This window comes from Botryllus schlosseri, chromosome 9 (assembly GCF_051294905.1).
Source record: "Botryllus schlosseri isolate E-star chromosome 9, Bs_hap1, whole genome shotgun sequence".
Lineage (NCBI taxonomy): Eukaryota > Metazoa > Chordata > Ascidiacea > Stolidobranchia > Styelidae > Botryllus > Botryllus schlosseri.
The window spans coordinates 23,591,412-23,604,539 of NC_137244.1; the positions used below are offsets into that span (position 1 = coordinate 23,591,412).

Below are 13,128 nucleotides of genomic sequence, written 5' to 3' on the forward strand. Positions count from 1 at the left end.
AACAGTATTTTATTTGTTTGAATAAACGTCCGAAGAGTGGGAAAATGAGTATATTATGAATGTGAATTGTGAAGCCTTCGATATCACCAACGAATTTTACAGAAGCGAGTTGAACCTGAAGTGAACTCGATAATGAACGGTAAACAGTAAACCCTTGGACTTGGAGTCGACCCATTGCTTCTTGACTTCACTCGGTGGTGAAATGAAAATGACTCGACTTGACTAGAGTCAAAACTATAAGAGTCAAAATGACTTGTGAGTCGGAACCTAGTGGCTTGGATACAACCCTGCGGAACACCATATATTTATAAAATGGAATGAACAGCATAACATTCATAATAGATATCTTACATTCATTCCATTCTCTGTGACATATCTGAGTCTGTCAGCATAACCACACGTTTGATAACTTGGCTTGCAGCCACCGCATGTGTCATTATCGGTGTATGTATCAACGGTTATAATATTTTCATCCGGTCAGAACACACTGTGTACAATACGATGTAATGAACAAATAGAGTTGTAATAATCAAAAACATATCAATCCATCTCGGCCCACTGATATCACTCGTAATAATGCTCGAAGTAGCGGTGTTCGATTTTGATCTTTCGCTGTCATTCTTGTTGACACATTTCCTCGCTCTTCGCATTCTCTTTCCTCGTATTCGTGCACCATTGAGTATGTATGTGAACTTTTTGTAAAGACGACGTAACATACACCTCTGACATTACGATTCGTGCTGCAGCCAGGGCATGGTATTGTATGGTATGGTATGGAAGGATGGTATGGTATGGAACGAAATTTCGGTATGGAATATGGAAATATCAAGTTTGGTATGGTATGGCATTTTTCTAGCATGGTATGGAATTCTTTTTCCATGCATCCATTCTTTGGCAGTTTTGCCAGAACCATGACATTGATCCTACTTTCGGTTTGTCAAATCGACTCCATACCTCAGAAAATCGTTCGCTGACAGGTCTACGTTGATATCTCAAACTGCGAATCAGAGTCACGCATTCCGATAGTCATCTATTTGAAGATAAAATGTTGTACAACGCGCATATGAAGGAAAAAATAATGATAATTATTCCAATCTGAACACCATAAAAAGTACCACTCGATATCCGACCGCCGTGGCGTTACAGCTTACATTTCGCTTATCGTAACTTCCACTTCGTATACTACCAAGAGGAGTTTTAAAATCGTTGGCTCCGAGAATGTAGCAGTTATGTTTAACTTTGGAATCATTTCCCGTGCTTTGCTCATATGATCATCACGCAATATGTTACGCCATGTCGGCCTCCAACACGCATCGTAACTCCATTAAATTTTGTTATCCCTGATGACAGAATGGACACCCTGATGTGAGCTAATGAAGCTAATGAGCATGACCCACACATTGGTGAGGGAATCAGTCATGTGACCCGCTGTCGCCAAATCCCTGATGATTTGCAGCGATGTGAAATTGTATTCCAAGATATATTCTATTGGGGCACTACCTTTGTTCTACGTCATTCTGTATATATGATATCTCCTTATTACTGCTAGCGGCGCGTTTTACCACACTCGTTTCACATGTCATGAGCTGCTGTTGCCATTCACAAATATTCTGGTATATATTTTACGTTCCGCCTTCAATGGTAAGGCAATCTACATCGCTGACACATGCCACAAAGAAATTGGGGATTAAATAGGTGCATCAGGGGTATTTAAATTAATGATTTCATCCAAAGTAATTAGAATATTAATGCCGGAAAAATTCCATTCGTCAAAAATAGAATATTATCCGAGAGGTTGGACAACTGTGAAAGTATGGAAAAATGTTGCTATGGTATAGAAAATTGTAAGTATTGTATGGAACGATTGATGCAGGTATGGAGTATGGAAATGTCCCATTCTATACCATACCATGCCGTAGCCAGGACTTCAGATGCAGTTTGGCGATTACGATGTATTGGCCACTGTGCCTACTTTCCCGCATATGTGTGGCGCATTTAACCACACTTCCGTGAATACATGACAATGAATGGAGAAAATCACGATGGAACGTTCACGCCGGGATTAGTGGATAAATATTTCCGTGAAAGATAAGAAATTGAAGTTTAATAGACAGCGCAACAGAGGTGGCGATGATGAGGTTGGATAACTTCCGCCACGCATTTTGTTATCACATCAAATCCATCATCATAGACGTCACTTTGGCAGTTTTTACATTTTGACAGGAGTAAAGATGATTATTGTCTCTTTAAAAAACCCTAAGCCATCACAAATCAACCATGAAATCGTCTTTGTGGCTGTATCAGGAATGAACTTGTCTGATCTCAATAACAATAGCATTCACTATTGCTTTTAGAGATTTGGCGAACTAATATTTATTACGTTCTCACTAACAAATCGCCGCGATAGAAGCTGGCTGAATTGAGGGGTCCTCTGAAAACAGCGTGCCTTGCGAAAAGCCGCCACTCGACTCGCGGACATACCTACAAATGTTAAATGTATAACATTGTTCAAGACCACGGAGATTCCGAGTGCTCCAATGAGCAGTCTATTGATTGCTTTATAATACTGATAGCTCCTTGATCAGGTGAGCGTGTAATCCTACCGTAATGCGTTCTGCTTTTGCATGAATGAAAACATTACTAACAATTGACGCATTCAATCACCGTCGCAATGCTGATCTCTGTCGTCAATAGGATAGCATTGGAATAGAATTGTGTGAGTTAGAATTCCAGTCAAGGAAACAAAATTTCAACATGGTAATTTTGCAAAAAGTGTGATCATTCCGACGAAGTGAATATATTTGGACACTGCGCTGGAAGTACAAACAACCGCAAATCATGGATGTAGCGAATATTGAAGATATTGTTGCCAATGATTTGTTTATTCACGCCAAAAATGGCGTCGAGAACCGGAAGAAATATGTAAAGAAAGTTCGTTTCCCAGGTATTAAATCCCAGACTGCTGATTACGACGTAAGAGCCTATGCAAGAAAATGATGACCGGCTAATGAGGCATATCTGAGATTTGGTTGTAATATCAGATTTATAGATAATAATTGTATGACCTAGAAGTATTGGGACTGGGTAACATGGTGCATAACTCACAACTATAGTTATCGTGCAACTTTTCCCCAAATACTATGTAAATCGCAAATATGCTCCTGGTCCCAACATACCTAAGTGACGATTTATACTTACCGAATAACCCAAGAGTAGTTGTAATCGTGGTATCGGCACTGCATGTGAGTCACTATACAGACTATCCTACTCTAAGGTCAGTGTGCCTGAATCAATGGCTTCGGATGTCCTGTGCCATTACCAAGTCGCTGACGGACAAACGGAACCGTTACCATAGCTTCTATTTCTCTATTCTTCTGTGTTCTAGCCAGTCAAGAAGGCCTTATGTCCTTAGCCTTTATAACTCGTTTTAATACAAGTTTATTTTATACGAAACTTCCTATTTGCATGACGATGGATGTACGGTAAGATCCAACAGGCTCCTTGCTCTTATTCAGATGATTCGATTTGCGCCAAAACGCTAGAACGCGTGAAAGCGAAGCTTAATGCGAACAAGGGTTCAGAAACAGAAGAGCAATACCAGTTTCGGCAAATGTGCTTAGTTGAACCAATCGGTAACAAGTTATTTCGGGAATATTCTACCAAAAGTGATAAAGGCACCAAAAATGCTTCTGATTTCCTTTTGGCGGTGGAGGAATACGAGGTATGTTCAATTGTTCAACCGCCTGTTGTCTTTGAATACAAGGGAAACGATACACAATAGGTATAGTATTGAGAGATGGTGCAAAATCAGAGACGGAATTACAGGAATTTTGATATTGTGTGTAGATTCACTTCCCTTAGAGTTTTGTAAAAAATGAAAATGAATTTAAGACGCCAGTGTTTAAAACAAGGTTGATGTTTAAAAAGAGAATTTGACTGATTTAATTGACATATAACCTGGCTGTTGTCTGGTATTTCTATTTCAAGTCGACCTTACACTCACGCTTGTGGGTTTTTCGAATGTATTTTAGGCCAATTTTTATATTATTATGCCGGCAATATTTTTTAAATTAAAACAGTGGTTTTTAACCTTAGAAACCCGGTGAACCCTTACGCTGATCAGTAAGCCTTCTGGGTACCACGAATTTCCGCTGAGTAAAAAAAATCAACCGCAATACATGTCTAACGACACATAGGCTATAATATGTACATTATTACCAACATTTTATATATTACTATAGTATACTAGTGCACTGTTATGTTCTTGATCTTGTTTGAACAATAACTCAATGCGACGAGGTTGCAATAAGAAATCAGTATATTATCAGCAGTATAACTTTACGGCAGCGACACGATCCAGAGTGCAGTTAAATAAAAGACCACGAGACAACAGAACACAGGGTATAAATACAAGCACGACACACGAGGAAATAATGATTGGCGGTAATTACTAATCCTATAGAAAGAAAGAGTTGTACGACACTAAAACGTAAATGCACGAACATAACATGCACAACACGAACTGTGCATAAATAGAATATAAAACCAATAAAATATGATGAACAGTATCATTATAATGAATATTTATTGCTAATCAGTGCAGCTGCTGCTGTTCCCTTTCAGAGATCAGTCCAGAAATTCAGTCGAGAATGAAAATCTAGTTCGAACCCCAACTACCACCCCTGTCTGTGCCACTACACACGGCGTGCCAGTTACAATTCCACTATTCACCGCGCCTATTCGTCTGTGACCATTGTGGGCCTAGACGGGCGTGTCAATGAGAAGAGAGTGTCTCTTAGGGAACCCCGGTTAACACCACTGGTTTAAAAAATTGTTTAAAACGTATTTTTAAACACGCTTTGTTTTAAATCCAACCAGCTGTCAAGTTTATCCCACCATCAAATACTGAGCACGAACGCGTTTCAAAAGTTGCAATATCACAATTGACAGCTCGACCCAGAAGCTGGAAGCCGAGAGGCAAAACTGAAAGGTATCGTATCAAACTACTTGAATGCTGAAGGAGCTGCTCATCTCAATTACATTTCCGACGATGCGAAAGCCCCTTTGATAACAGCGATTAAATCAGGTAGAACCAGCAGGAATTTTCTAGTTCTAACAAGACGTAACAGTAATTTTGTAATTCTAGCGAAGTACCATGTAGTGAACATCATCGCCATATGCCCTATTAACATTTTGAGATGAGATACTTTGAGATAGCTTTTAGTATGTGTCGTGCAGGTAGGCCTGATGTGAGTCGGCGTCTTTACAACAATCTCGGGGAAAGGTCCGGGGAAGGACGATGTAAAAGCGAATGAAAATAGCAAGCCAAAGGATCTAACTATAGATTGCTAACCTAAGTTAGTGATATATCGTATAACATAGAAAGACAGCCGAAAGATAAAGATCGAACACTATTGCATTGGGCATTAGGCCGAGGTGGATGCTATATTGAGATACCGTAACTTATCGTTTCTACGCCTCCTATGATCTGATTACTACATCGCATTATGTCTTGTGTATCACATTGTAGCCTACAACGCGTTTCTTATCGGATAAAACTAATACAACCGCTGATAATTCCAATAACTATTAATATTTTTATATTTGAAGTATACTGAACGTGCATCTTTCCAGCAGGAACTGATGAGGGTTTATCTGCCCTCGCCAGTTTATCATTGGAAAATATGCAAAACGAAAAGGTCTTCAATGAGTGTATCAGACAAGCTTTGGACCTCGGCAAGTCGGAAGTGATATCGTACATGGCTAAAGAAGTGTTTAAGAAGTACAAAGAATCGGAAGAGTTTCGCACGTATCTAAAGTGGAAATACATCGAAGGCGACCAAGCGAACGAAAGCTGCTTCACCCAATTTCGTCTTCTCGGGAGGGGCGGCTTTGGAGAAGTGTACGCCTATCAGGTAGACACGCACTAAATCTTTGATAGGAAAACGACATTGGAAATCAAAATGAACTTGCCACTAGCCAGACCTAGCTAAGATCAGTACTGTTGGCGGCACTATCTGTAGGTTTACAAAATAATCCTGGGTAGGCAATCGGTATGATTTTTGAAAGAGTAAAATTCATATGGTCTTGTTCATACGTCAAGCGTGGTTGCCCACCGAATAATTGTATGGCCTAGGCCCTAGGCTCCCAAGCACATACGTCTCAGCGTGCATAACTTTGAACGGAAGTGTTTACGAGACATCAATACGGATGGTGCGCCGTTCCAGGACTGATTGGGCCGTTCATAGTAATTGAGTCTATGACCAATTGACCATTGACCAGCCATCCGTAGTCCACTTCTCCTCCACTCCTGCTTAGTTTGGATATTTTATCATTTCTTATGTTGTTGGGGATGCTGCATGAGTTGCCGTAAATAGGCTCATTGGTATATCGGACACCCATCGTAGACATATTTATCAATCGACGGTTACACCATAGTGTCCTATATGGTGTCGACACAAGCAAATCTCACGCCTCAGTGAAATTGTATCACGTCACAATTTCCATTTGGCTACAGGCAATTTGTCGGTCATTTTTGACCGGCTTGTCGAGCATTGAATTTGGTAAAACGGATATCAATCGAAAGCCGACTCTGCACTGAATACGAAAATATAAATTTTATTCCGCTCGCATCCCCGAAACCACCACAATCAGCCTCGAATTTTTCATTGTTATGGAGATTGGCATTGGGACGCAACAATGCTGTCTAGCGAAACGAGAGAGTAGCTCAAGAGGAAAAGAGCCAGACAGCATTGTTGCGTCCCAATGCCAATCTCCATAACAATGAAAAATTCGAGGCTGATTGTGGGGGTTCCAGGGACGCGAACGGAATAAAATTTATATTTTCGTAATCAGTGCAGAGTCGGCTTTCGATTGATATCCGTTTTACCAAATTTAATGCTCGGCAAGCCGGTCAAAAATGACCGTCAAATTGCCTGTAGCCAAATGGAAATTGTGACGTGATACAATTTCACTGAGGCGTGAGATTTGCTTGTGTCGACACCATATAGGACACTATGGTTACACCGATCACAAAAAAATGCACGAATGAATGTGTTTATCAATGCGAGCCAATGTGCATTTGTTACGAAATGAACTAATGCGATTTTATAAACCAGATTTTATAATGCCACATAATCACTGTACGATTCACCGTTGTCATTCGTATCAGGAACACTTGACAGGAACGCTTTACGCGTGCAAGAAAATTGACAAGAAACGGATGAAGAAGAAAAATGCGGAGCATACAATTCTTATCGAGAAGGAGGTTTTAGAGCGAGTTAACAGGTGCAGATTCTGATTCTTTACCAGTAATATTTACAAGAATGTAACACAAACATATTTCAGTCGTTTCGTAGTTACGTTGTACTACGCATATCAAAGTAAGAAAGAACTGAATCTCATAATGACGCTTCTATCAGGAGGGGATCTGAAGTTTCATATTTACGAAGTAGGTGAGTCGTGGCATGTAGCGTCTCTGCTCAAAAATGCACATGTATTAGAAAATTGATGAATTTATAGTCGACTAGTTGATGAACTATTACAAAGAACCGGTGGCATCAAACCGTGTAATCTATTGATAGGTCAACGGAAGTCGTTCATCTGCCCATTCTAACTTGAGAAACTCTCACTATAAAAATCCAGTAGTTGAAGATGGTCATTAGAATTTTTGCTGCGTTTTCTCCATAAAGTATTCCTCGCGCAGCACTTCTGCTGTCGAATCTGATTCTGAGGTGATTCTGTGCATTGCTTTCACGGATGACCAATGACCATGCCAGTCATGCACTCATGGCATGCATATGCGCAGATAGTGTGTATGTCTATCATGAGTCGGTGTATATGCCGCAAAAACATCAAGGACAAAAATAAATCACGTCCGTTCCGTCCGTTCCTATTGGCACCTTAAGAGATATTTGTCATTTTATCATGTAATTCTGAGTATTTCTTTTTCTGCTCTCAAGTTTTCTCTATTTGAAAAGTTTCTGGCATCACGTTGCATAACTACCAGAGTTGCCGTACATCAAACGTGCGTATTAGGTTAGTTATGGCAAAAGCCGTTTAAAAGCCATGCCGTTCGTCAAAGCAGGGTGCTTATTGCTATTTATAAGAAATTATTGAGACATTTACAGTCAGTAATCTTCTCATCTAGCATCTAACAAATAAAACAAGTAACAGATACTACATACTATAATTAATGTGTGGCTCTTATGAAACGGGACATTGTTTTCAAACAGACCGAAAAAATAAAGGCGTCAGTCCTGAACGCTGCAAAATATACTCCGCCCAAATTACCATGGCCATGGAACACTTGCACTCCGAGAACATTCTGTACAGAGACATGAAACCGGAGAATGTATTGCTAGACAGTAGAGGTAACTGCAGAGTAGCCGATTTAGGATTGGCATGCATATTGCAAGAGAATGAGAAGACCTCAGGTAATGTTTCAGCCTTTACGATGCTTTTCGGTTGATGTGCGTAATAAGTCAAGACTTCTGCTTGGTTGATTCTGTGCGTTATTATTAGATTCATATTCGTTTTCCAAATATAGGCCTACGTAGGTTAGTTATCGGTAGTCCAGCAATTGCAACTGAACTGCGTGCAGACAAGTTATATATAGCCTTTGCGTCCCATACGAGTGGGGATTAAGGATTTGCTATCGACATTGTTTGTTAATGCGACGTTATAGTGATGATCGATTTCGATCGATACATAGTAGACGACGATCAATAAATAAACAGGTAAAGCCGGTACACTGGGGTACATGCCCCCGGAGATGTTGAACAATAGCGAATACGCTTACGGAGTTGACTGGTTCGCCGTGGGCTGTACGATATACGAGATGTGTGAAGGTCGCGGGCCTTTCATAGTCCGAGACAAGGTAAGTGGAATGCTTCGCTGTATCATCCACATCAGCACCTCAGTCGCTGTAAACACAGTCGAAGCGTAAAATTGACAAAGACTTGACCGCCGAAAAGACAAAAAATGACGACGTGGCGTACAAACGGGAACATAAAGCAGAGTTATTACACTTGATAGGAGCCTTACTCGCGAAAGATGTTAACGAACGCTTAGCAGAGGACTTACCGTAAGTTCTGAGCATTCGAAATTTTCTTTTTAGCGACAGGATCGACAATATTTTCCACAGGTCTGCACGGCCGATCATGGATCACCCATATTTTGAAGAGATCAATTGGGAAAGATTAGAAGCGGGGCTGATAGAGCCACCCTTCATTCCGAGCGATGACGAAGTCTACGCCAAAAATGCTTCCAACATAAAGTAACGAAATAGATCACGTAAGCGCTTGCGGATTCAGCGCTGCGCATAAAATCTATCTCACACAGGTTACCAAGCGACGCCGAAGGAATCAAGCTCACAGACGAAGACGCAAAACTTTACGAAGAATTCTCCACGGGCAGGTAGACACAGTGTGGATTGTCAGATGCAGGAGAGAGTATTTTTCAAATATGTTTTTGACGATACTAGAAACCCTGCACCGTGGCAAGAAGAAATTATATCGTGCGGAGTTTATGATGAAATTATGGAACTCTATAAGAGCGGAGCTTGCCCCAAATTCGTTGTGAAAGACGAGGGAAGTAAATCAAAATTCTGCACCATACTATAACAAATTGGTTGGTAAAAGATTGATGAAATCGAAGTCGTTTTCATCCAACCCGCATGTAAAATAATGATCAGGAGCAGGATTAAGCGAACCGCTACATACGTCGATGATGAAGTTTCGTAACTGATTTTTAGCGAGTCAAAGATAAAACAGATGCGGCGTTGTTGCTGTTTTGGTATCCATATGGCGTTTCGACTGCATGCTCGGTATTCTAAGTAGTGAAGGATATCCTCAAACGTGTTGCTTCGGTTATGACTGTCTGTAAAGACTGTCGAGCACGCCTGATTTTACCGTTCCTTTCGATTTGGCTGTAGACGTATAGATGAAGCAACCTCTTAAATACGTACCCTAATTACGAGCTCTTTTGCGTTCGGTGTGGCAAATGGGATGTATATTGTAAGTGGATTGTTTTTGGTATTTCGACTACATTAGTCATTTAATACCAGTTCAATAATATTTATTACAATTCCTCATTTGCCGACTTGTAGCATGGCCCACTTTCGTTCTAGGCCAGCGGTTCCCAACCTTTTTGTCTTAGCGGACCCCTTTTGAACCGTCACGGACCCCTTGGAGACCCAAAGTTTTAGAGCAAATCTAGCTCACCTATCGTGTAACCGTCATATGTCTTGTGCAAATATTAAATGTAGGCTAGTGATAAACAGCAACAAAATGTCTTTTCTTCAAAATAACATCATACTATTTATGTAGAAATTGAGAAGACTTTTATTTGAAAGCGATTTTTGTAGCAGTGTAGCTGCATTTCTTGAAATACGTGATTGTGTCTCGAAAATCCGCATCGTCGATTTGATACGAACGAGTGCCGAAAATCCATGTCCGCCAATGTATGTGATGGCGAATATAAAAATAACGCGTAGCGCTTCCGACGAGACATTTGGGTATGAACGCAACATATATGGCACCAAAATTGATAAACATATTTTGTAATGAACATACAACATCCATGCAGCCTAATCGTTTCTATCAAGCAGCTCATCTTTATAAGTCATTCAGGAATATTGGTTATGTATAGCACAGGAGAAAATGGGTTTTGCAAACATTTCGAAGTCACCCTGATTGACCTGCACAACTGCGACTTCTATATTTTACCACAAACCCCAACAAAATGTCCATTCTGTCGATGTGAGTCCTGCAGTTTTAGCAGCGATGAAGTGAAACTGCCTCATGATTTCCATAATTTAAAGAAATACAAATTAGGTCATTAACCATTTTGCAAATTTAGAGGCTTCTCGGACCCCTGAAAATGCTTCGCGGACCCTCAGTTGAGAACTGCTGTTCTAGGCCTTTCAAGACACTGCATACGCGAATCACTTTACCAAATGCAAGTGTAGGCAATGCAAACACAACTTGAGTAATCGGAAAATATATTTCTATATGGATATTTTAGTTTGTTCATATGTAAGACTTTGCTACTGATGCGTATATATTTATGTATTCTTTGTATTTGATATCTATAGATTATATATATAGCATGAGAGATCGATATAGTATGCACGTGAAAAGAAATGTTTGTATCAAATGTCAAATGAATCGATGAATATAGTAATCTATTTTTCATATAGCAGCGTAAGTTCAATGCATTCCGCTGTCTTAAACAGATCATAGTTCAAGTTGCGGCTTCTCACACAATATCAGTTGCCATAACAGCAGGGATTGTTGTGGTGCGGATCAGAATTTGCAACACAAATCAGATGTAAGACCCATTCCAACCCATTTATGTTCTCAGTGAGGCTTGTACCGAAGCGGTGCGCAGAGCCATGATCGGCCACTTGTTCCCAGCCTTCAAAAAGGTCATCGCATGGTGGCAGGGAATTTGCCATAGCGCAGCCTGTACAGTGTACACTGTTCCCCGCTACTTATCATCTACATTGGGTCTACTGTTTAGTACGTTACCTTATTTCGAAAAATTTATACACCGTAATTCATGTTAGAATCAGTCAATATGGTCAGGAATTGCATATATTTTGCTATCAATTTTTTTTATCCCCTCTCTATGCTCACGTAATCAGATTTTCCGGTAGAGCTGAGTGAGATGTGTTGGAAAAGGTAGGACCCCTAAATAAGAATTAAACATCTTCGGGCGGACCCGTTGGTATATTGACTTGATTACATTATGCTATTTCGTGACCTCCTGTATCTGCTATGTCAAAAGATATGGATATCGCCCAAACTAAAAAGCACACACGATTTCAAATTGGCATTGCTTTGCTGGCAAACAATTTTTCCCTACGGGATGGCATTTTTCCTGTGGGGTTCAGATGGCCAGGATAGGAACATTCAGCCGCCTATGGACAATTAAACATATATGTATATTGTATAATGTATATATATCGAAGTTTTCGGTCACCACAAGGGCATTCCTTCTCGGCAAAGGTCTTCTCGCTGTTGATCGTTATGGCACACTTCTCGGAGTCGCACGTTGCATGGCCTATAACTTCATATGTCGTGGTGCGTCGTGGTGCATTAATGGCCGACGCCGAAGTCTTCATTTCTATAAATTCTACGTATTTTCGTGGGGTAAGGGTACCCAATAATCAAGATATCCGGCAATATTAAATCGCGCACACCACGCGAAAAAAATGTGAAAAGGTGGGATTAAAAATACTCTATAATTTATGTAAATTCACGAAATAACTTTGGGCCCTTTCGAGCTCGCCCCCAATTGGGGTGGTTGGGTGCGGCAGTAACGGCCCTGTTCCCCACTACCCAGCACTTCCGTCATCACAGAGCAGCTATTGGCTGGTTTGACTACACAAGACAAACAACCACACCAGTATATGGCAGTATGCAAGACAATCGCCTATAACTTCAACATAAAACGTATTGTGAACCAATACCAGTAACGCTCAAAATTTGGCGAAAGCGTTATTCCACGTCAATTCCACGTGCTGGGTGCGATTGTGTCGCCAGAGTTAAAAATGAGGTTTCGTGAATAACACGCAATATAATTTTCGATACATACATTCCACAGCGGTTAACAGGTAACGGTAATTGCGCCTGTGTCTCCGTGAATATGTAGACTATCCTGTATATAATTCTGAACAAATGCGTCTATTCCCCACCAGAAACCATTGAATTCCCCACCGTTTGGGAACCACTGCCACAGCGTGAATGCGCTCTGTCATAGAAAGTTCACTTTTGAGGATATTATCTCGTTTTATTTATATGGAATCATATTATACCGGTTCTGAAGCCGACGCAGTTCAGTAGATAAGTTGTCAAATTTCACCCAGTTCTATTCTAGTTGTTACATGTTCGCATGATACATACCAAAAACAACCGGTTTTCATTCCACATATTGATCGCTGTCCGACAGCATAGACTCCAAGTCGTTTCGAGATGTTTCTATCTTTTCATTATATCGCAATCGCGATGGCTTTGAAAGGACAAAATTATTAATGGGCCCAATAAGCTGATTCCTATCCGAAGCATGTAGGGACGGCTCAAGTTGATCGCGGATTCGATATTTCATCCCGAAAAAATACCCAAG

The 13,128-nt window shown here is 40.5% G+C and overlaps 2 protein-coding genes across 2 annotated transcripts; both read left to right on the top strand.

Moving 5' to 3' along the window:
* Positions 1-3,475: 3,475 nt before the first annotated feature.
* On the top strand, positions 3,476-5,202 carry LOC145446620 (uncharacterized). The gene is made up of 2 exons (XM_080324966.1): positions 3,476-3,721; positions 4,951-5,202. Exons 1-2 carry the CDS (start codon positions 3,476-3,478, stop codon positions 5,200-5,202), a joined length of 498 nt encoding a protein of 165 aa, XP_080181092.1.
* A 411-nt stretch (positions 5,203-5,613) lies between these two features.
* On the top strand, positions 5,614-11,594 carry LOC145447362 (rhodopsin kinase GRK7-like). The gene is made up of 9 exons (XM_080325779.1): positions 5,614-5,915; positions 7,172-7,287; positions 7,348-7,454; positions 8,235-8,435; positions 8,739-8,878; positions 8,937-9,085; positions 9,146-9,277; positions 9,343-9,417; positions 9,485-11,594. The coding sequence occupies exons 1-9, from the start codon at positions 5,685-5,687 to the stop codon at positions 9,621-9,623; spliced, it is 1,290 nt and encodes a 429-aa protein (XP_080181905.1). The 5' UTR covers positions 5,614-5,684; the 3' UTR covers positions 9,624-11,594.
* The last annotated feature ends 1,534 nt before the right edge of the window (positions 11,595-13,128 follow it).

Excerpts from the sequence above, each read along its gene's own strand:
- LOC145446620 (XM_080324966.1), top strand. The coding sequence starts at position 3,476 with ATGTACGGTAAGATCCAACAGGCTCCTTGCTCTTATTCAGATGATTCG. Across the intron at positions 3,722-4,950 it reads TGGCGGTGGAGGAATACGAG|CTCGACCCAGAAGCTGGAAG; the intron begins GTATGTTCAATT and ends CACAATTGACAG.
- LOC145447362 (XM_080325779.1), top strand. The coding sequence starts at position 5,685 with ATGCAAAACGAAAAGGTCTTCAATGAGTGTATCAGACAAGCTTTGGAC. Across the intron at positions 9,086-9,145 it reads CGCTTAGCAGAGGACTTACC|GTCTGCACGGCCGATCATGG; the intron begins GTAAGTTCTGAG and ends TATTTTCCACAG. Across the intron at positions 9,278-9,342 it reads AAAAATGCTTCCAACATAAA|GTTACCAAGCGACGCCGAAG; the intron begins GTAACGAAATAG and ends TATCTCACACAG.